Here is a 23,054-nt window from a genome sequence, read left to right as displayed (position 1 = left end):
TCAAAATAACTATGAGTTCAGCATTTTTTAAATGTACAGCGACAGAATGCAGAACACTCTTACAGTATTTTCCCTGTACACCAAGTCAGAGCTGTAGGATAAATAAAGGGTGAAAATAAGCAGACAATGAAACCTCTTACAATATTAGATGATGATATTTCTGAAAAACAGGTTATATGTGCAGCACCACCAAGTCAGAACAGTAACGTTAGGCGAAAATAAGAGGAGAAAATAGATTATTAGGGTGAGGCACATGGGCTACTAACAACTTCCTACACAACATACACTTTGTATTACTTTTTTTGCTACAGTATTCATATCTCCCTGGCATATTACATCATTTATGCAGCGGCATATAAGACATTTTTGGACTCCCCTTGTTGTGCGCGGCGGTCCTCCGTTGGAAAATGTTGTCATCAGAGAAAGAGAAAGGTTTCGAGTTGGATGACCGTTCAAAACGTATTTTCTCAGTCTGATTGCTTTTATTCCCGACTTCCCAGGTTAGCTACTGTCACCAATTCCTTCCAAACAACTCATTGTTGAATATGCAATTTCCAACTTGTTGTGTGATGTTTATGGCCGATGAGCACCGATACGTTTTATCTATAATTTATCTTCATTATTTCTCTTCATATGACAAGGATTTAAAAGGATTTACCTGTAGATTGTTGACTTGATTCATGATGATGACTGCTAGCTTAGATTTTGAAAGTAAGATGTTGACATGATCAGTCCAATCAAAGCTACTGTAGATTTTATCTGTGGCCAATGATCTTGAGCTTTCTTGGAAGGGCACTTCTAATCTAAGTCTATGGCAGGACCCAAACGGCTCACATTCTTGATGTCTACCCTTACTAAAGGCGGGTGATGTAGTGTCCCCATGAGTGACAGAACACTGACCCAATCACGGTGCAATGCTCCTATTTTCTGTTGGCCTGCTCCACCACCACAGAAAGCAAAGTGATATGTGACACGTATTAATGCCAAAATAACACACAGGCAAACCCCCCCCCCCCAAAATAAACAAATACATATATTTTTTGTATTTATTTTTTTGTTGCTAAAATGTGGGGCTCAAAACTTGATGGGTCCCCACTGAGTAAATTGAATGACATCTAACACATGGAAACCATGTATTTGATACCATTCCACTCATTTCACTCCAGCCATTACCACAAGCCCAATCTCCACAATTAAGGTGCCACCAACCTCCTGTGATACCAACATGTAGTACAGTGACAAAATGTTACTCAGCAGGGCCTCAACTCTCACTGATATTGGAGTACAGTGTTAAAATGATTTGCTATAACACTGTAACACTATGCATGTTACTAAAGAATTCCAGTGAAAAGCATGAGCTGGTTCACACCCAAAATAGTTATTAGAGGTGCTGACTAACAACGAGTAAACTGTAGGCTATGAAAATAAAGACATTCGCACGCTATATACAAGTGCCCAGCAAGTTATTGGGTAAACCACCAACGTTTCGGCATCACTGTGCCTTCTTCAGGGTGGAAGAATTTCAGAAAATAACACCTCAGGTGTGTGGCCAAAGCAAGCCACTGTTTACTGTTGCCTTTTAGTTATGCTTTGTGCAGACACTGATTTGTGATGAAACAGCATCTTTAGTAGTCTCGTAAATCAGACAAATAGCTACGCTCACCAAAACAGCATGGGGATCGTAGGGATCCGTCCGCTTTACAAGGCTACATCTTAAGATCATTTTACCATAAATAAAGACTTTGTGGCATAAATGTAACTGTCACATTTTCATTGTTAAGGTTTTGTGGTGGCCTCATCCTGGACATTAAGCGAAAGCTGCCGTTCTTCGCCAGTGATTTCTACGATGCCATACACATCCAGTCGCTCTCCGCCATCCTGTTTATCTACCTGGGCACCGTGACCAACGCCATCACCTTCGGAGGGTTGCTAGGAGATGCTACAGAAAACATGCAGGTGAGTCTCTTTCTGTTCTCTCTTCTCGAAACATAATCATTTGAAAGGAGCAAAACAGCATAAGTGAATGTAAGTAAGGGCAAAGACCTGACTGTGTCCCGATTCTCCACCCTTATAACATAATGTGCACTTTAATACTTTCTGACATGGATTTAAAATTACATAACTCCCCTAAATGTACTCATTTCAAGACTCTAGGACCAAGAAAATGCATTCAAATTAGCTTCTGAAGTTTGGTTGGTTGTTAATTGTAAAATATGGCCATTTTTTTAATTTCCTAAAAAGTTTGTTTGGGACATAAGAGGTTTTTGTCAAACAGCGAAGATATCGTTTTATCGCTATGTGATCTGACCAGGTGACATGATTACAGAGAACTCCTGAACCTAAAAACAAGCACAGCCTCCCCCGGATGTGTTGGTCAAGGAAGGCATGTGCAGGGAGGGCTGTCCTCAGGGGATTTGGCTGCTCTGGAAATAACCACAGATCCAGATTACTCAGATAGCCTTGTCACTGCCCCGTCTCACCCTCCCCCGTCTTCCCGATTGCATGAGAGAAGGGGAAGGGAATTCCTCAACTGACCTCTGACCTTTCCCAGAAGCCTTAACTGTCCAAGCCACAGGAGCACAGTGTTCCAGGTAGCGCAGCTCTGATCCTGCATCCCAGCTGTCCACTGTCTCCCACCCAGGCCTGGATATGCTGTGTAAATGACACCTAACACATGATGTCACAATGTGAACTTGAACAAGGCTGTCTGTCCTGATGGGGCAGTATAACAGCTCTCTGTGTGTCTGGAGCTGTGTGATGGGGGAAATAGAGATCTTGCTGAATCAGCAGATTGATATCATGATGTAGTTAGCTTCAATTGCACACTTGACAATTCCCAGTTCCCATACATACACAGAAACTAAATGTATTTCTTTAGATGATAAAAATGTTACCATGTGCTTCGTTTTATTTGTGAGGGTAGGGTACCAGAACAGTAGTTTGCAACCAGACCTTGCCGCCAGTCCTCCACCAAACGCTCTCTGTCCAGTCCCATTTGGTTAAAACATATACAACAGTGGTTGGAATGTGACCATCACTGTTTACTGTGTCCTTGACCTTTAACCCCACCAGGACACCCACTAACACTTTCAATGGATTTGGGACAAACTTATCCATCTGCGTGTCTCTATCTGTATGCTGTTTCTTTGACTCACCAGCCTATCCGTGTCCCTCTCCTCTTTCAGGGTGTGTTGGAGAGTTTCCTGGGCACGGCACTGACGGGGGCCATATTCTGTCTGCTGGGTGGCCAGCCTCTCACCATTCTCAGCAGCACAGGTCCTGTACTGGTGTTTGAAAGGCTCCTCTTCAACTTCAGCAAGTGAGCTCTCTTACACCCGCATTTTGAGTACCACAGATATTGATACTTCATCTCTCTCTCTCTCTCTCTCTAGTTCTCTCACTCGCTCACTCAATTAAATTCAAAGGGCTTTATTGGCATGAGAAACACATGTTTAGATTTCCAAAGCAAGTGAAATGGATAATTAACAAAAGTGAAATAAACAATAAAAAATGAACAGTAAATATTTCACTCTCAAAAGTTTCAAAAAAGTAGAAACATTTCAAATGTCATATTATGGCTATGTTATAACGATGTACAAAAGGGCAAATAAATAAACAGAAATATGGGTTGTATCTCTCTGTCTGTCTGTCTCTCTCCGTCTGTCTGTCTCTCTCCGTCTCTCTGTCTCTCTCCGTCTGTCTCTCCGTCTGTCTCTCACCGTCTGTCTGTCTCTCTCCGTCTCTCTGTCTCTCTCCGTCTGTCTCTCCGTCTGTCTCTCACCGTCTGTCTGTCTCTCTCCGTCTGTCTGTCTCTCTCTGTCTGTCTGTCCGCCCGTCTGTCTGTCTCTCTCTGTCCGTCTGACTGTCTCTCTCTGTCTCTCCGTCTGTCTGTCTCTCTCCGTCCGTCTATCTGTCTCTCTCCGTCCGTCTGTCTGTCTCTCTCCGTCTTTTTGTCTGTCTGTCTCTCTCCGTCCGTCCGTCTGCCCCTCTCTCCGTCTGCCTCTCTCTCCGTCTGCCTCTCTCTCCGTCTGTCTGTCTCTCTCCGTGTGTCTGTCTCTCTCCGTCTGTCCTTCTATCTGTCTGTCTGTCTCCTTCTGTCTGTCTGTCTCTCTCCTTCTGTCTCTCTGTTTCTCTGTCTCTGTTTCTCTGTCTGTCTCTCCTTCTGTCTGTCTCTCCTTCTGTCTGTCTCTCCTTCTTTCCGTCTCTCCTTCTGTCCGTCTCTCCTTCTTTCCATCTCTCCTTCTTTCCGTCTCTCCTTCTTTCCGTCTCTCCTTCTGTCCGTCTCTCCTTCTTTCCGTCTCTCCTTCTGTCCGTCTCTCCTTCTGTCCGCCTCTCCATCTCTTCTTCTGTCCGCCTCTCCGTCTCTCCGCCACTCTGTCTCTCTGTCTCTCTGTCTCTCTGTCTCTCTGTCTCTCTGTCTCTCTGTCTCTCTGTCTCTCTGTCTCTCTGTCTCTCTGTCTCTCTGCCTCTCTGCCTCTCTGCCTCTCTGCCTCTCTGCCTCTCTGCCTCTCTGCCTCTCTGCCTCTCTGCCTCTCTGCCTCTCTGCCTCTCTGCCTCTCTGCCTCTCTGCCTCTCTGCCTCTCTGCCTCTCTGCCTCTCTGCCTCTCTGCCTCTCTGCCTCTCTGCCTCTCTGCCTCTCTGCCTCTCTGCCTCTCTGCCTCTCTGCCTCTCTGCCTCTCTGCCTCTCTGCCTCTCCGCCTCTCCGCCTCTCCGCCTCTCCGTCTCTCCGCCTCTCCGCCTCTCCGTCTCTCCGTCTCTCCGCCTCTCCGCCTCTCTGCCTCTCTGCCTCTCCGCCTCTCCGTCTCTCTGCCTCTCCGTCTCTCTGTCTCTCTGCCTCTCCGTCTCTCTGCCTCTCCGTCTCTCTGCCTCTCCGCCTCTCTGCCTCTCCGCCTCTCTGCCTCTCCGTCTTTCTGCCTCTCCGTCTTTCTGCCTCTCCGTCTCTCTGCTTCTCCGTCTTTCTGCCTCTCCGTCTCTCCGTCTCTCTGCTTCTCCGTCTCTCTGCCTCTCTGTCGCTCCATCTCTCTGCTTCTCCGTCTCGCCGCCTCTCTGTCTCTCTGTCTCTCTGCCTCTCCGCCTCTCCGTCTCTCTGCCTCTCCGTCTCGCCGCCTCTCTGTCTGTCTGTCCGCCTCTGTCTGTCTGCCTCTGTCTGTCGGAAACAGTTCGGTGTGAAACCTCGGCTGAGTTGCAGTTCTTGACCCAAACCTGTGCGCCAGGCACCTACTGTACCCTGTTCAAAGGCATTTACATTTTTTGTCTTGCCCATTCACCCTCTGAATAGCACACATGCACAACCCATGTCTCAATCGCCTCAAGGCTTAAAAATCCTTCTTTAGCCTGTCTCCTCCCCTTCATCTACACTGATTGAAGTGGATTTAACAAGTGACATCAATAAGGGATCATAGCTTTCGCCTGGATTCACCTGGTCAGTCTGTCATGGAAAGAGGAGATGTCCTTAATGTTTTGTATACTCAGTGTACAGTGGGGCAAAAAAGTATTTAGTCAGCCCCCAATTGTGCAAGTTCTCCCACTTAAAAAGATGAGAGAGGCCTGTAATTTTCATCATAGGTACACTTCAACTATGACATACAAAATGAGGGGAAAAAATCCAGAAAATCACATTGTAGGATTTTTAATGAATTTATTTGCAAATTATGGTGGAAAATAAGTATTTGGTCACCTACAAACACGCAAGATTTCTGGCTCTCACAGACCTGTAACTTCTTCTTTAAGAGGCTCCTCTGTCTTCCACTCGTTACCTGTATTAATGGCACCTGTTTGAACTTGTTATCAGTATAAAATACATCTGTCCACAACCTCAAACAGTCACACTCCAAACTCCACTATGCCCAAGACCAAAGAGCTGTCAAAGGACACCAGAAACAAAATTGTAGACCTGCACCAGGCTGGGAAGACTGAATCTGCAATAGGTAAGCAGCTTGGTTTGAAGAAATCAACTGTGGGAGCAATTATTAGGAAATGGAAGCCATAGCATTTGGATGATCCATAAGAAGATTGGGAGAATGTCATATGGTCAGTTTGGTAAAAACTCAACTCGTCCTGTTTGGAGGACAAAGAATGCTGAGTTGCATCCAAAGAACACCATACCTACTGTGAAGCATGGGGGTGGAAACATCATGCTTTGGGGCTGTTTTTCTGCAAAGGGACCAGGACGACTGATCCGTGTAAAGGAAAGAATGAATGGGGCCATGTATCGTGATATTTTGAGTGAAAACCTCCTTCCATCAGCAAGGGCATTGAAGATGAAACGTGGCTGGGTCTTTCAGCATGACAATGATCCCAAACACACCGCCCGGGCAACAAAGGATTGGCTTCGTAAGAAGCATTTCAAGGTCCTGGAGTGGCCTAGCCAGTCTCCAGATCTCAACCCCATAGAAAATCTTTGGAGGGAGTTGAAAGTCCGTGTTGCCCAGCAACAGCCCCAAAACATCACTGCTCTAGAGGAGATCTGCATGGAGAAATGGGCCAAAATACCAGCAACAGTGTGTGAAAACCTTGTGAAGACTTACAGAAAACGTTTGACCTCTGTCATTGCCAACAAAGGGTATATAACAAAGTATTGAGATAAACTTTTGTTATTGACCAAATACTTATTTTCCACCATAATTTGCAAATAACTGTGGAGGACAGAGGAGCCTCTTAAAGAAGAAGTTACAGGTCTGTGAGAGCCAGAAATCTTGCGTGTTTGTAGGTGACCAAATACTTATTTTCCACCATAATTTGCAAATAAATTCATTAAAGATCCTACAATGTGATTTTCTGGATTTTTTTTTCTCATTTTGTCTGTCATAGTTGAAGTGTACCTATGATGAAAATTACAGGCCTCTCTCATCTTTTTAAGTGGGGGAACTTGCACAATTGGGGGCTGACTAAATACTTTTTTGCCCCACTGTATGTGTCTGTGAGAGAATGCAATAGAAGTAAAACAAATTAGCAGCTATAATGGTCCTAGAGATGTTTTGTTTGTTTTCAGAGTTGGACTGTTGTTGTGAGGATTACCAGTGGTACAGTATGTGGAACTGGCTCAAGGGTACCATGGTGCCCACCACATATCCTAACTCCAACCACAAGTGTTTAGTGTTCCTTTTGGGCAGCGTAGAATCTTGATTTTCTATTGACAACCTCCGGCTTCATGTTTCCTTTAATAAAAAACCTAGTTAAACAAAAATATAAAAGCAACATGCAACAATTTCAACGATTTTACTGAGATACAGTTCATATAAGGATATCAGTCAATTGAAATGAATTCATTAAGACCTCATTTATGGATTTCACATGACTGGGCAGGGGCGCAGTCACTTGGGAGCCAGGCCCACCCACTGGGAAGCCAGGCCCAGCCAATCAGAATTACTGTAGTTTTTCCCCCCACAAAAGGGTTTATTACAGACAGAAATATTCCTTAGTTTCATCAGCTCCCCGTGTGGCTGGTCTCAGACGATCCCACAGGGGAAGAAGGAGGTCTCGGGCTGTCGTGGTTACACGGGCTCTGTGGTTGTGAGGCTGGTTGGACATACTGCCAACTTCTCTAAAACGATGTTGGAGGCGGCTTATGGTCGAGAAATGAACATTACATTATTGGGCAACAGCTCTGGTGGAAGTTCCTGCAGTCAGCATGCCAATTGCACACTCCCTCAAAACTAGAGACATCTGTGGCATTGTGTTGTGTGACAAAACTGCACATTTAAGAGTGGCCTTTTATTGTCCCCAGCACAAGGTGTTCCTGTGTAATGATCATATGATAATGCTGTTTAATCAGCTTCTTGATATGACACACCTGTCAGGTGGATGGGATATCTTGGCAAAGGATAAATGCTCCCTAACAGGGATGTAAACTTGTGCACAATTTGAGAGAAATAAGCTTTTTGTGCGTATTGACAATTTCTGTGGTCAGTTATTTCAGCTCATGAAACATGGGACCAACACTTTACATGTTGTGTTTATATTTTTGTTCAGTATAATAATACTCATGATAGACATAAACAATATGAATTTCTTCTGCAGTCAGACGTTAGCCACTGTCAAGTATTTGTATCTTGAACAAAAATTGTATTCACAGTAACAAACAAACTGCCCTCAGTTCCGTCTTCTTTCTCTTCCTCCTTACCTTCTCTTGCCATCCCAGAGAGTAGACCCTCTTCTAGCATTACATTACAGACAACACTGGCTTAGCTATGTTCCATTATCAATCATTTACATTCATTGAATGTCACACCGTGAATGGAAACTATCAACGATGAGCCGACGGGGCCATGTTTCCTCGGGTGGGGTCTGACCCTATGCCGCCATGCACTATTACTTTGTGAGCTGGATTTACAGCCTCCATCAGTCTTTCTTTTGGTACTCTGATACACGCATACATGCTGTGAAAACATTGATTTATGGATAGAAACTTCCAAGTGCCTTAGAAGGGACTTCCGGTTTCAATAAAGGTTAATCCATTAATATTAAACTATGGTTCTACCATCTCTCCGACCTCTCCCTCTACAGAGACCATGACTTTAACTACCTGGAGTTCAGGCTGTGGGTCGGCCTGCTCTTAGACTAACCATGGTCATACCTTCACTCTCTCTCTTTCCCCTCCAGAGACCATGACTTTAACTACCTGGAGTTCAGGCTGTGGATCGGCCTGCTCTTAGACTAACTAACCATGGTCATACCTTCACTCTCTCTCTTTCCCCTCCAGAGACCATTACTTTGACTACCTGGAGTTCAGGCTGTGGGTCGGCCTGCTCTTAGACTAACCATGGTCATACCTTCACTCTCTCTCTTTCCCCTCCAGAGACCATGACTTTGACTACCTGGAGTTCAGGCTGTGGATCGGCCTTTGGTCAGCCTTCTTCTGCCTGGTGCTGGTTGCCACAGATGCCAGCTCCCTGGTCAAGTACTTCACACGCTTCACAGAGGAGGGCTTTTCTTCCCTCATCTCCTTCATCTTCATCTACGACGCCTTCAAGAAGATGCTGAAGCTGGCCCACTACAACCCCATCAACGCTGACTATGACCCTAACTACGTCACAATGTACGACTGCCGCTGCATGCCCCCACCGGATGACGGTACGCTTATCAGCACTGTGCTCGCAGCCCATTGGCTGTTTTGTAGTTTAAACCAATCAGATCAGGAAGTGCTAATGATTAAGGTGGGCCTGTCCAGGTGACAACAGGGGTGTAGCTACCGAAGAGGGTTTAGCTAATATAAATGTAATCTCTTTCTGGTTCTGTGGTTTGGCCTGTGTTTCTTGGGCTCTCAAATTGCTCACTTCCTATTGCTGTCGGAACAGTCCAGAAAGCAAACATTACACAATTTTTCACAATATTTAAACTGGAGATAATCACATGGTCCAAGTTTGTGTTCACTTAAGAGATATCATTAGTCCACTCTGTTCATAACAGATTATAGTTTTGGGAACAGAAAACTGCATCGAGATCAAATGTTTAATCGATGAGAAAATGTGCAGAATGTCGGCCAAAATCCATGTCGTTCCATCTTCTCCCACTGCCGGCCAGTGGGCTTCCTCTCACTACCATATTTGGTAGTGAGTGGAAACGCTAAGCGGATGCTTCACATTTATACGTCCAGTGAAATATCTGTCTCTTTGTTCTATCTGTGGTAACACTGCATATGCTTGAGGAAAATGCACATTATAGTTTTGACAAGTGCCCCGTAAAGTGGTTTTGAGGAGACCTCACTGTTTGTTTGTTTCCATCCAGGCAATATGACGGGTCTCTATATCGATGCCTCTGCCTGGATAAACAATGCTGATCTGGTAAGCAGCAGTCACTGGAGTATTTCTTCTCTGACAGCCATATATTCTTCAGTCACAAGAAGGTCTGAAGGAAATCTATATTTCTGAGTGTGTCTCAGACAGGAATGTGTCTGAGCTGGTGTGGGTTAATTAGGTTATGACAGTGTTATCCATCAACCATACAGACGCAATGTTGATAGAGAACACTATCATTACCTGATTTTAAATTAGATCAATATTTCAATAAATAGTAAAGGTGTTTAATTCACTAATGTTGTGAAATAATTTTTTGGGCTGGTTTTAGCAGCTTCTGTATGTACTGATTCATTTGAACCCAAAGTCATGACAAATGAGTTAATGGTTTTGTCTGTGTGTGCCTGTCTCTCCCCTAGTCGGTAAATGCCACATGGGCGTCTCTCGACAAGAAGCAGTGTGTGGTGTACGGCGGCGAGCTGATTGGTCCAGCCTGTGGCTTCGTCCCTGACGTCACTCTGATGTCATTCATCCTTTTCCTGGGGACCTACACCTGCTCCATGTCCCTCAAGAAGTTTAAGTTCAGCCGCTTCTTCCCCACCACTGTGAGTGACTGACAGCCCCGACCGCCAGTCATGTTTCAGGATCAAAATTGTGACAGCCCCGTAGGCCGATCATGTCGCAGGTTCTTAGTTTTACTGCCCAGCTGGCCAATCATGTTTCAGGATACAAGTTTGGTTGATTTTTCAAAAGGGAAAAGGGCGAAAGAAATTAAAACGTCAACATTGTGTAGACAATACAATCAGGTTATTGTGCATACAGATGGTATTGATGGACAGAAGTCATATGCCTACTGCATGACGTTCCTACCATATCTTTTTTTTCTTGGCGAATATCTTTAAATTCTTGGCGAATTTCCATGAGCCATGTTTGGGTTCAGTGGAGTGAAACTTACTTCAGAGGAAACCCCCCCCCCCCACCCCCCCCCGACAGCCCAGACCCTTTGATCCGGTTAGTATCTACTGAGCTGCTGGTATTCCAGGTTTTATTACATTGTGATTTCTCATGATGTACAGCACATCGCTCTGCTCCCTCCTCCTTGCTGTGACATTCTAAGGTTATTTGATAGGCTCTGATGTCAAAGAGAGTCTTAGCAGGAAAGTCAGATGTCACTCTCTGACACTGTTTAAGGTGCTATGTATCAAACAAACTCACACCTACACTTGCACTTCAGTGTCCTAAAACACACAAACCTAGTGGACAAACTGCTTAAGATGCTGTGTATTAACCCCACACTTCACACCAACACTAAACAACTACACTTCCACCTCATGAATCCTAAAATACATGAAGAGTCTGATACATGAGAAGTAGTACTCATCTCTGTCTTGCCTATTGAAGATCTACCCACCTCCTCTTGTTCTCATTCACGCAAAGACATTAGTTACCTTGCCTTTTAGATAATAACTTAAGATCCTATGGACAGGTGGGACCTAATCCTAGATAAGCACTCTGACTGTGAGACGCCTTTTGAATACAGGCCCAGAGCAAGGCTCACTTCACCCTGCTCGTTGCTCCTCTCTCTGCCAACTGCCTTATCTGTTCTGCATCTCACGGCATGGCTGGCTGTTACTGTACAGCCCGGCAGGACCGTAGATGTTAAAATATCACTCATTCATTTCCCCATGGCAGGGACAGAGAGGGAGGGCTGAACTTTCCCAGGAGGCCATGCACTGTAGCTTTCCTCCATCACCCAGGCCAGGCCAGGGAGGGCCCTGTTGAACATCGTAAAGGCTTTGAACTGTTGGTTATTGCACAACATGAGTCCAGTATCTGGTTTAGGGGGTTTCTGTGGGTTCAGTCAGTGTTTGAAGATGCCTGCTACTTCTTTACAATAGGGCTATATTTATGGAGTTATGAGCTAAATTATACTGTATAGTGAAATAAGTTAACACTTATTTACATATAGAACACACACATATACAGTCGTGGCCAAACATTTTGAGAATGACACAAATATTAATTGTCACAAAGTCTGCTGCCTCAGTTTGTATGATGGCAATTTGCATATACTACAGAATGTTATGAAGAGTGATCAGATGAATTGCAATTAATTGCAAAGTCCCTCTTTGCCATGCAAATGAACTGAATCCCCCAAAAACATTTCCACTGCCCTGCCACAAAAGGACCAGCTGACATCATGTCAGTGATTCTCTCGTTAACACAGGTGTGAGTGTTGACGAGGACAAGGCTGGATATCACTCTGTCATGCTGATTGAGTTTGAATAACAGACTGGAAGCTTCAAAAGGATGGTGGTGCTTGGAATCATTGTTCTTCCTCTGTCAAACATGATTACCTGCAAGGAAACACAGGGCCGTCATCATCGCTTAGCACAAAAAGGGCTTCACAGGCAAGGATATTGCTGCCAGTAAGATTGCACCTAAATCAACCATTTATCGGATCATCAAGAACTTCAAGGAGAGTGGTTCAATTGTTGTGAAGAAGGCTTCAGGGCGCCCAAGAAAGTCCAGCAAGCACCAGGACCGTCTCCTAAAGTTGATTCAGCTGCGGGATCGGGGCACCACCAGTACAGAGCAGGAATGGCAGCAGGCAGGTGTGAGTGCATCTGCACGCACAGTGAGGCAAAGACTTTTGGAGGATGGCCTGGTGTCAAGAAGGGCAGCAAAGAAGCCACTTCTCTCCAGGAAAAACATCAGGGACAGGCTGATTCTGCAAAAGGTACAGGGATTGGACTGCTGAGGACTGGGGTAAAGGACTGGGAAAAAAGCCTGTCCGGAAAAGACAAGGTGAGTGCTACCATCAGTCCTGTGTCATGCCAACAGTAAAGCATCCTGAGACCATTCATGTGTGGGGTTGCTTCTCAGCCAAGGGAGTGTGCTCACTCACAACTTTGCCTAAGAACACAGCCATGAATAAAGAATGGTACGAACACATCCTCCGAGAGCACAGTTTCTGCAAATATTGACTCTTTGCATCAACTTCATGTAATTGTCAATAAAAGCCTTTGACACTTATGAAATGCTTGTAATTATACTTCAGTATTCCATAGTAACATCTGACAAAAATATCTAAAGATACTGAGGCAGCAGACTTTGTGAAAATTAATATTTGTTTCATTCTCAAAACGTTTGGCCACGACAAATACATTTAAACTTAGTTTTTCACAATTATTTTATTTATTTCATCACATTCCCAGTGGGTCAGAAGTTTACGTACAATCAATTCGTTTTTGGTGTCATTGCCTTTAAATTGTATATCATATCGGGTAGCCTTCCACAAGCTTCCCACAATAAGTTGGGGGAATTTAGTCTCATTCCTCCTGACAGCTGGTGTAACTGAGTCAGGTTTGTTGGCCTCCTTGCTCGCACACACTTTTTCAGTTCTGCCCACAAATGTTCTATAGGATTGAGGTCAGGAATTCGTGATGGCCAGTCCAATACCTTGACTTTGTTGTCCTTAAGCTATTTTGCCACAACTTTGGATGTATGCTTGGTGTCATTGTGCCAAGCTGTTTAAAGGCACAGTCAACTTAGTGTATGTTAACTTCTGACCCACTGGAATTGTGATACAGTGAATTATAAGTGAAGTAATCTGTCTGTAAACAATTGTTGGAAAAATTACTTGTCATGCACAAAGTAGATGTCCTAACCGACTTGCCAAAACTATAGTTTGTTCAAAAGAAATTTGTGGAGTGGTTGAAAAAGGAGTTTTAATGACTCCATCCTATGTGTATGTAAACTTCCAACTTCAACTATATATATATATATATATACACACACACAGTGCCTTCAGAAAGTATTCAAATCAAATCAAATTTATTTATATAGCCCTTCGTACATCAGCTGATATCTCAAAGTGCTGTACAGAAACCCAGCCTAAAACCCCAAACAGCAAGCAATGCAGGTGTAGAAGCACGGTGGCTAGGAAAAACTCCCTAGAAAGGCCAAAACCTAGGAAGAAACCTAGAGAGGAACCAGGCTATGTGGGGTGGCCAGTCCTCTTCTGGCTGTGCCGGGTGGAGATTATAACAGAACATGGTCAAGATGTTCAAATGTTCATAAATGACCAGCATGGTCGAATAATAATAAGGCAGAACAGTTGAAACTGGAGCAGCAGCACAGTCAGGTGGACTGGGGACAGCAAGGAGTCATCATGTCAGGTATTCCTGGGGCATGGTCCTAGGGCTCAGGTCCTCCGAGAGAGAGAAAGAAAGAGAGAATTAGAGAGAGCATATGTGGGATGGCCAGTCCTCTTCTGGCTGTGCCGGGTGGAGATTATAACAGAACATGGCCAAGATGTTCAAATGTTCATAAATGACCAGCATGGTCGAATAATAATAAGGCAGAACAGTTGAAAGAAACTGGAGCAGCAGCACGGCCAGGTGGACTGGTGACAGCAAGGAGTCATCATGTCAGGTAGTCCTGGGGCATGGTCCTAGGGCTCAGGTCCTCCGAGAGAGAGAAAGAGAGAGAGAGAATTAGAGAACGCACACTTAGATTCACACAGGACACCGAATAGGACAGGAGAAGTACTCCAGATATAAAAAACTGACCCTAGCCCCCCGACACATAAACTACTGCAGCATAAATACTGGAGTCTGAGACAGGAGGGGTCATTCACACCCCTTGACTTTCCCCACATTTTGTTTTGTTACAACCTACATTTCAAATGGATTACATTTAGATTCTTTGTCACTGGCCTACACACAATACCCCATAATGTCCAAGTGGAATTATGTTTAGATTTTTTAAAACAAATTAATTACAAATGAAAAGCTGAAATGTCTTGAGTCAATAAGTATTCAACCTCTTTATTATGGCAAGCCTAAAAGTTCAGGAGTAAAAAATTGCTTAACAAGACACATAATAAGTTGCATGGATAGTGTGCAATAATAGTATTTCACATGATTTTGAATGACTACCTCATCTCTGTAGCCCACACATACAATTTTCTGTTTGGTCCCTCAGTTGAGCAGTGAATTTCAAACACAGATTCAACCATAAAGATCAGGGAGGTTTTGAGAAGAAGATAAAACAGACAGAAAAAACAAACAGTCATTGAATATCCCTTTGTGCATGGTGAAGTTATTAACTACGGTCACTACAAAGATATAGGCATCCTTCCTAACTCAGTTGCCAGCGAGGAAGGAAACCACTCAGGGATTTCACCATGAGGCCAATGGTGTCTTTAAAACTGTTACAGAGTTTAATGGCTGTAATAGGAGAAAACTGAGGATGGATCAACAACATTCTAATTGCTCCACAATACTAACCTAATTTACATAGTGAAAAATGGAAGCCTGTACAGAATAAAAATATTCCAAAACATGCATCATGTTTGCTACAAGGCACTAAAGTAATACTGCAAAGAAAGTGGCAAAGTAATTAACTTTTTGTCCTGAATACAAAACGTTATGTTTGGGGCAAATTCAATACAACACATTACTGAGTACCACTCTCCATATTTTCAAGCATGGTGGTGGCTGCACCATGTTATGGGTATACTTGTAATTGTTAAGGATTGGGATAAAAAATAAATGGAATGGAGCTAAGCACAGGCAAAATCCTAAAGGACAACTTTGTTCTGTCTGCTTTCCACCAGACCCTGGCAGATTAATTCACCTTTCAGCAGGACGGTAACCTAAAACACAAGGCCAAATCTGCACTGGAGTTGCTTACCAAGAAGACCGTGAATGTTCCTGAGTGGCCGAGTTACAGTTTTGACTTAAATCTGCTTGAAAATCTATGGCAAGACTTGCAAATATTGTACAACCCAGGTGTGCAAAGCTCTTAGAGACTTAACCAGAAAGACTCACAGCTGTAATCACTGCCAAAGATGATTCTAATATGTATTGACTCAGGGGTGTGAATACTTATGCAAATTAGATACTTACAGTGGGGCAAAAAAGTATTTAGTCAGCCACCAATTGTGCAAGTTCTCCCACTTAAAAAGATGAGAGAGGCCTGTAATTTTCATCATAGGTACACTTCAACTATGACAGACAAAATGAGAAAAAAAAATCTGAATGCACTACCGGTCAAAAGTTTTAGAACACCTACTAATTCAAGGGTTTTTCTTTATTTGTACTATTTTCAACATTGTAGAATAATAATGAAGACATCAAAACTATAAAATAACACATGGAATCATGTAGTAACCAAAAAATTGTTTAACAAATAAAAATATATTTTATATTTGAGATTCTTCAAATAGCCACCCATTGCCTTGATGACAACTTTGCACACTCTTATTCTACAATGTAGAAAATAGTAAAAATAAAGAAAAACCCTTGAATGAGTAGGTGTTCTAAAACTTTTGACAGGTAGTGTATATGTACAGTGCCTTGCGAAAGTATTCGGCCCCCTTGAACTTTGCGACCTTTTGCCACATTTCAGGCTTCAAACATAAAGATATAAAACTGTATTTTTTGTGAAGAATCAACAACAAGTGGGACACAATCATGAAGTGGAACTACATTTATTGGATATTTCAAACTTTTTTAACAAATCAAAAACTGAAAAATTGGGCGTGCAAAATTATTCAGCCCCCTTAAGTTAATACTTTGTAGCGCCACCTTTTGCTGCGATTACAGCTGTAAGTCGCTTGGGGTATGTCTCTATCAGTTTTGCACATCGAGAGACTGATTTTTTTTCCCATTCCTCCTTGCAAAACAGCTCGAGCTCAGTGAGGTTGGATGGAGAGCATTTGTGAACAGCAGTTTTCAGTTCTTTCCACAGATTCTCGATTGGATTCAGGTCTGGACTTTGACTTGGCCATTCTAACACCTGGATATGTTTATTTTTGAACCATTCCATTGTAGATTTTGCTTTATGTTTTGGATCATTGTCTTGTTGGAAGACAAATCTCCGTCCCAGTCTCAGGTCTTTTGCAGACTCCATCAGGTTTTCTTCCAGAATGGTCCTTATTTGGCTCCATCCATCTTCCCATCAATTTTAACCATCTTCCCTGTCCCTGCTGAAGAAAAGCAGGCCCAAACCATGATGCTGCCACCACCATGTTTGACAGTGGGGATGGTGTGTTCAGCTGTGTTGCTTTTACGCCAAACATAACGTTTTGCATTGTTGCCAAAAAGTTCAATTTTGGTTTCATCTGACCAGAGCACCTTCTTCCACATGTTTGGTGTGTCTCCCAGGTGGCTTGTGGCAAACTTTAAACAACACTTTTTATGGATATCTTTAAGAAATGGCTTTCTTCTTGCCACTCTTCCATAAAGGCCAGATTTGTGCAATATACGACTGATTGTTGTCCTATGGACAGAGTCTCCCACCTCAGCTGTAGATCTCTGCAGTTCATCCAGAGTGATCATGGGCCTCTTGGCTGCATCTCTGATCAGTCTTCTCCTTGTATGAGCTGAAAGTTTAGAGGGACGGCCAGGTCTTGGTAGATTTGCAGTGGTCTGATACTCCTTCCATTTCAATATTATCGCTTGCACAGTGCTCCTTGGGATGTTTAAAGCTTGGGAAATCTTTTTGTATCCAAATCCGGCTTTAAACTTCTTCACAACAGTATCTCGGACCTGCCTGGTGTGTTCCTTGTTCTTCATGATGCTCTCTGCGCTTTTAACGGACCTCTGAGACTATCACAGTGCAGGTGCATTTATACGGAGACTTGATTACACATTTATCATCATTAGTCATTTAGGTCAACTTTGGATCATTCAGAGATCTTCACTGAACTTCTGGAGAGAGTTTGCTGCACTGAAAGTAAAGGGGCTGAATAATTTTGCACGCCCAATTTTTCAGTTTTTGATTTGTTAAAAAAGTTTGAAATATCCAATAAATGTTGTTCCACTTCATGATTGTGTCCCACTTGTTGTTGATTCTTCACAAAAAAATACAGTTTTATATCTTTATGTTTTAAGCCTGAAATGTGGCAAAAGGTCGCAAAGTTCAAGGGGGCCGAATACTTTCGCAAGGCACTGTATGTGAAACGTGAGAAAATGTGATTATTATGGCTAGAACACCCTGATTAGCTCAATGAGTAAAGGAACTACACAGGCCATAATGGGTTAGCTAAAAAACATTCTGCTCCACCTTAGAATTTTTTTTGTGTGACGTACATTCAGGCTTTCCCTGGACGTAACATTGAAAAAGGGAAGTCCTTACTGTATCGCCTCAGTCAAAAGCCTTGCCCAACTGTCAAAATCAACATGATGTTCCTCCCCCTATTGTACCGTAGGTGAGGAAGCTGATCAGTGATTTTGCCATCATCCTGACTATTGTTATCTTCTGTGGAGTGGATGCCTTTGTCGGAGTGGACACACCCAAGCTCATCGTGCCAACTGAATTCAAGGTGAGAACCTGGGTGGATTACAGTAGCATTGAGACAGGCCTTGTTCTACAACTTTGACCTTGTATAATGTCCACAATCCTCTATTTTTATTTTGTTCTATAGTGCACAGTTTCACACATGCATTCACGTTAGTGATAAGGCTTTAAATTCAAATACAGGCAAAGGTGTATGTAGTATACTCTGGTCCTGGTTTTGATTGATAGATTGAGGTGCTATCGTTTTCTAGAATTACACAAGAGGGACTGATGTATCAATCTGATCTCTGCCTAAACAATGCTGCCTTGTCTTAGGCAGACATAAAGTCTTTGTAATCATTGTTATAAAGTCTTATATAATCCAGGGTACTACTGCCGAGATCCTGAAACTCAGACACAGAACCAGTCACTGAGTTTATTACCTTATCTTAGTTTACCATACTTCACTGGGGCCAATGCTGTCTCGAGGGATGAAGGGCATATGCTGTCTCGAGTGGTGGAGGGTCTAGGCTGTCTCGAGTGGTGGAGGGACTAGGCTGTCTCGAGTGGTGGAGGGCCTAGGCTGTCTCGAGTGGTGGAGGGCCTAGGCTGTCTCGAGTGGTGGAGGGCCTAGGCTGTCTCGAGTGGTGGAGGGCCTAGGCTGTCTCGAGTGGTGGAGGGCCTAGGCTGTCTCGAGTGGTGGAGGGCCTAGGCTGTCTCGAGTGGTGGAGGGCCTAGGCTGTCTCGAGTGGTGGAGGGCCTAGGCTGTCTCGAGTGGTGGAGGGCCTAGGCTGTCTCTGGTGGTGGAGGGCCTATGCTGTCTCGACTGGTGGAGGGCCTATGCTGTCTCGGGTGGTGGAGTGCCTATGCTGTCTCGGGTGGTGGAGGGCCTATGCTGTCTCGGGTGGTGGAGGGCCTATGCTGTCTCGACTGGTGGAGGGCCTATGCTGTCTCGACTGGTGGAGGGCCTATGCTGTCTCGGGTGGTGGAGTGCCTATGGTGTCTCGAGTGGTGGAGGGCCTAGGCTGTCTCGAGTGGTGGAGGGCCTAGGCTGTCTCGAGTGGTGGAGGGCCTAGGCTGTCTCGAGTGGTGGAGGGCCTAGGCGGTCTCGAGTGGTGGAGGGCCTAGGCTGTCTCGAGTGGTGGAGGGCCTAGGCTGTCTCGAGTGGTGGAGGGCCTAGGCTGTCTCGAGTGGTGGAGGGCCTAGGCTGTCTCGAGTGGTGGAGGGCCTAGGCTGTCTCGAGTGGTGGAGGGCCTAGGCTGTCTCGAGTGGTGGAGGGCCTAGGCTGTCTCGAGTGGTGGATGGCCTAGGCTGTCTCGAGTGGTGGAGGGCCTAGGCTGTCTCGAGTGGTGGAGGGCCTAGGCTGTCTCGAGTGGTGGAGGGCCTAGGCTGTCTCGAGTGGTGGAGGGCCTAGGCTGTCTCGAGTGGTGGAGGGCCTAGGCTGTCTCGAGTGGTGGAGGGCCTAGGCTGTCTCGAGTGGTGGAGGGCCTAGGCTGTCTCGAGTGGTGGAGGGCCTAGGCTGTCTCGAGTGGTGGAGGGCCTATGCTGTCTCGGGTGGTGGAGGGCCTATGCTGTCTCGGTGGTGGAGGGCCTATGCTGTCTCTGGTGGTGGAGGGCCTATGCTGTCTCGACTGGTGGAGGGCCTATGCTGTCTCGGGTGGTGGAGTGCCTATGCTGTCTCGGGTGGTGGAGTGCCTATGCTGTCTCGACTGGTGGAGGGCCTATGCTGTCTCGACTGGTGGAGGGCCTATGCTGTCTCGGGTGGTGGAGTGCCTATGGTGTCTCGAGTGGTGGAGGGCCTAGGCTGTCTCGAGTGGTGGAGGGCCTAGGCTGTCTCGAGTGGTGGAGGGCCTAGGCTGGTGGAGGGCCTAGGCTGTCTCGAGTGGTGGAGGGCCTAGGCTGTCTCGAGTGGTGGAGGGCCTAGGGTGTCTCGAGTGGTGGAGGGCCTAGGCGGTCTCGAGTGGTGGAGGGTCTAGGCTGTCTCGAGTGGTGGAGGGCCTAGGCTGTCTCGAGTGGTGGAGGGCCTAGGCTGTCTCGAGTGGTGGAGGGCCTAGGCTGTCTCGAGTGGTGGAGGGCCTAGGCTGTCTCGAGTGGTGGAGGGCCTAGGCTGTCTCGAGTGGTGGAGGGCCTAGGCTGTCTCGAGTGGTGGAGGGCCTAGGCTGTCTCGAGTGGTGGAGGGCCTAGGCTGTCTCGAGTGGTGGAGGGCCTAGGCTGTCTCGAGTGGTGGAGGGCCTAGGCTGTCTCGAGTGGTGGAGGGCCTAGGCGGTCTCGAGTGGTGGAGGGCCTAGGCTGTCTCGAGTGGTGGAGGGCCTAGGCTGTCTCGAGTGGTGGAGGGCCTAGGCTGTCTCGAGTGGTGGAGGGCCTAGGCTGTCTCGAGTGGTGGAGGGCCTAGGCTGTCTCGAGTGGTGGAGGGCCTAGGCTGTCTCGAGTGGTGGATGGCCTAGGCTGTCTCGAGTGGTGGAGGGCCTAGGCTGTCTCGAGTGGTGGAGGGCCTATGCTGTCTCGAGTGGTGGAGAGCCTAGGGTGTATCAACTGGTGGAGGGCCTATGCTGTCTCGGGTGATGGAGGGCCTATGCTGTCTCGGGTGATGGAGGGCCTATGGTGTCTCGAGTGGTGGAGGGCCTATGCTGTCTCGACTGGTGGAGGGCCTATGCTGTCTCGACTGGTGGAGGGCCTATGCTGTCTCGAGTGGTGGAGGGCCTAGGCTGTCTCGAGTGGTGGAGGGCCTAGGCTGTCTCGAGTGGTGGAGGGCCTAGGCTGTCTCGAGTGGTGGAGGGCCTAGGCTGTCTCGAGTGGTGGAGGGCCTAGGCTGTCTCGAGTGGTGGAGGGCCTAGGCTGTCTCGGGTGATGGAGGGCCTATGGTGTCTCGAGTGGTGGAGGGCCTAGGCTGTCTCGAGTGGTGGAGGGCCTAGGCTGTCTCGAGTGGTGGAGGGCCTAGGCTGTCTCGAGTGGTGGAGGGCCTAGGCTGTCTCGAGTGGTGGAGGGCCTAGGCTGTCTCGAGTGGTGGAGGGCCTATGGTGTCTCGGGTGATGGAGGGCCTATGGTGTCTCGAGTGGTGTAGGGCCTAGGCTGTCTCGAGTGGTGGAGGGCCTAGGCTGTCTCGAGTGGTGGAGGGCCTAGGCTGTCTCGAGTGGTGGAGGGCCTAGGCTGTCTCGAGTGGTGGAGGGCCTAGGCTGTCTCGAGTGGTGGAGGGCCTAGGGTGTCTCGAGTGGTGGAGGGCCTAGGCGGTCTCGAGTGGTGGAGGGCCTAGGGTGTCTCGGGTGATGGAGGGCCTATGGTGTCTCGAGTGGTGGAGGGCCTAGGCTGTCTCGAGTGGTGGAGGGCCTAGGCTGTCTCGAGTGGTGGAGGGCCTAGGCAGTCTCGAGTGGTGGAGGGCCTATGCTGTCTCGAGTGGTGGAGGGCCTATGCTGTCTCGAGTGGTAGAGGGCCTATGCTGTCTCGAGTGGTGGAGGGCCTAGGCTGTCTCGAGTGGTGGAGGGCCTAGGCTGTCTCGAGTGGTGGAGGGCCTAGGCTCGTCTCGAGTGGTGGAGGGCCTAGGCTCGTCTCGAGTGGTGGAGGGCCTAGGCTCGTCTCGAGTGGTGGAGGGCCTAGGCTCGTCTCGAGTGGTGGAGGGCCTAGGCTGTCTCGAGTGGTGGAGGGCCTAGGCTGTCTCGAGTGGTGGAGGGCCTAGGCTGTCTCGAGTGGTGGAGGGCCTAGGCTGTCTCGAGTGGTGGAGGGCCTAGGCTGTCTCGAGTGGTGGAGGGCCTAGGCTGTCTCGAGTGGTGGAGGGCCTATGGGGTCTCGAGTGGTGAAGGGCCTAGGCTGTCTCGAGTGGTGGAGGGCCTATGGGGTCTCGAGTGGTGAAGGGCCTAGGCTGTCTCGAGTGGTGGAGGGCCTAGGCTGTCTCGAGTGGTGGAGGGCCTAGGCTGTCTCGAGTGGTGGAGGGCCTAGGCTGTCTCGAGTGGTGGAGGGCCTAGGCTGTCTCGAGTGGTGGAGGGCCTAGGCTGTCTCGAGTGGTGGAGGGCCTAGGCTGTCTCGAGTGGTGGAGGGCCTATGCTGTCTCGAGTGGTGGAGAGCCTAGGGTGTATCAACTGGTGGAGGGCCTATGCTGTCTCGGGTGATGGAGGGCCTATGCTGTCTCGGGTGATGGAGGGCCTATGGTGTCTTGAGTGGTGGAGGGCCTATGCTGTCTCGACTGGTGGAGGGCCTATGCTGTCTCGACTGGTGGAGGGCCTATGCTGTCTCGAGTGGTGGAGGGCCTAGGCTGTCTCGAGTGGTGGAGGGCCTAGGCTGTCTCGAGTGGTGGAGGGCCTAGGCTGTCTCGAGTGGTGGAGGGCCTAGGCTGTCTCGAGTGGTGGAGGGCCTAGGCTGTCTCGAGTGGTGGAGGGCCTAGGCTGTCTCGAGTGGTGGAGGGCCTAGGCTGTCTCGGGTGATGGAGGGCCTATGGTGTCTCGAGTGGTGGAGGGCCTAGGCTGTCTCGAGTGGTGGAGGGCCTAGGCTGTCTCGAGTGGTGGAGGGCCTAGGCTGTCTCGAGTGGTGGAGGGCCTAGGCTGTCTCGAGTGGTGGAGGGCCTAGGCTGTCTCGAGTGGTGGAGGGCCTATGGTGTCTCGGGTGATGGAGGGCCTATGGTGTCTCGAGTGGTGTAGGGCCTAGGCTGTCTCGAGTGGTGTAGGGCCTAGGCTGTCTCGAGTGGTGTAGGGCCTAGGCTGTCTCGAGTGGTGGAGGGCCTAGGCTGTCTTGAGTTGTGGAGGGCCTAGGGTGTCTCGATGTGGGGCAGGTTCTAGGCTGTCTCGGGTGGTGGAGGGAGTGTGGGTGAGGAGGGGTGAAGTATCGGTTCTGAAGTTAACCACCCCAACTCCAATCCCCCCCAACTGGAAGCCTCTTCCCCAGAATAAAAAATATATATCACATTCTGCGCAAGTGTTTCTTTACCTCTACTACTACTTTACCTCTACAAGTGTAAAACACCTGTCTATATAAGGTCCCACAGTTGACCTCTTTACCTCTACTTTACGCACACATTTTTCACATTTCTTACTGTCAATTGTGAGA

At 47.1% G+C, this 23,054-nt stretch overlaps 1 protein-coding gene across 2 annotated transcripts in view; it reads left to right on the top strand.

Annotated features, from left to right (window-relative positions):
* LOC139408464 (electrogenic sodium bicarbonate cotransporter 1-like) overlaps positions 1–23,054 on the top strand; it is an 83,882-nt gene that overhangs the window by 43,526 nt on the left and 17,302 nt on the right. For both annotated transcript variants that reach the window (XM_071152389.1, XM_071152388.1), the window contains 6 exons: positions 1,782–1,956; positions 3,186–3,319; positions 8,798–9,072; positions 9,727–9,782; positions 10,154–10,339; positions 17,956–18,069. In XM_071152389.1, the coding sequence (XP_071008490.1) occupies positions 1,782–1,956; positions 3,186–3,319; positions 8,798–9,072; positions 9,727–9,782; positions 10,154–10,339; positions 17,956–18,069 (940 nt within the window). The remainder of the gene's footprint in view (positions 1–1,781; positions 1,957–3,185; positions 3,320–8,797; positions 9,073–9,726; positions 9,783–10,153; positions 10,340–17,955; positions 18,070–23,054) is intronic.

The sequence above is a fragment of the Oncorhynchus clarkii genome, chromosome 5, assembly GCF_045791955.1.
Source record: "Oncorhynchus clarkii lewisi isolate Uvic-CL-2024 chromosome 5, UVic_Ocla_1.0, whole genome shotgun sequence".
In the NCBI taxonomy this organism is placed as follows: Eukaryota; Metazoa; Chordata; class Actinopteri; order Salmoniformes; family Salmonidae; genus Oncorhynchus; species Oncorhynchus clarkii.
Note: the sequence above shows the minus strand (reverse complement) of the source record. Positions and strands in the feature narration are given on the sequence as shown.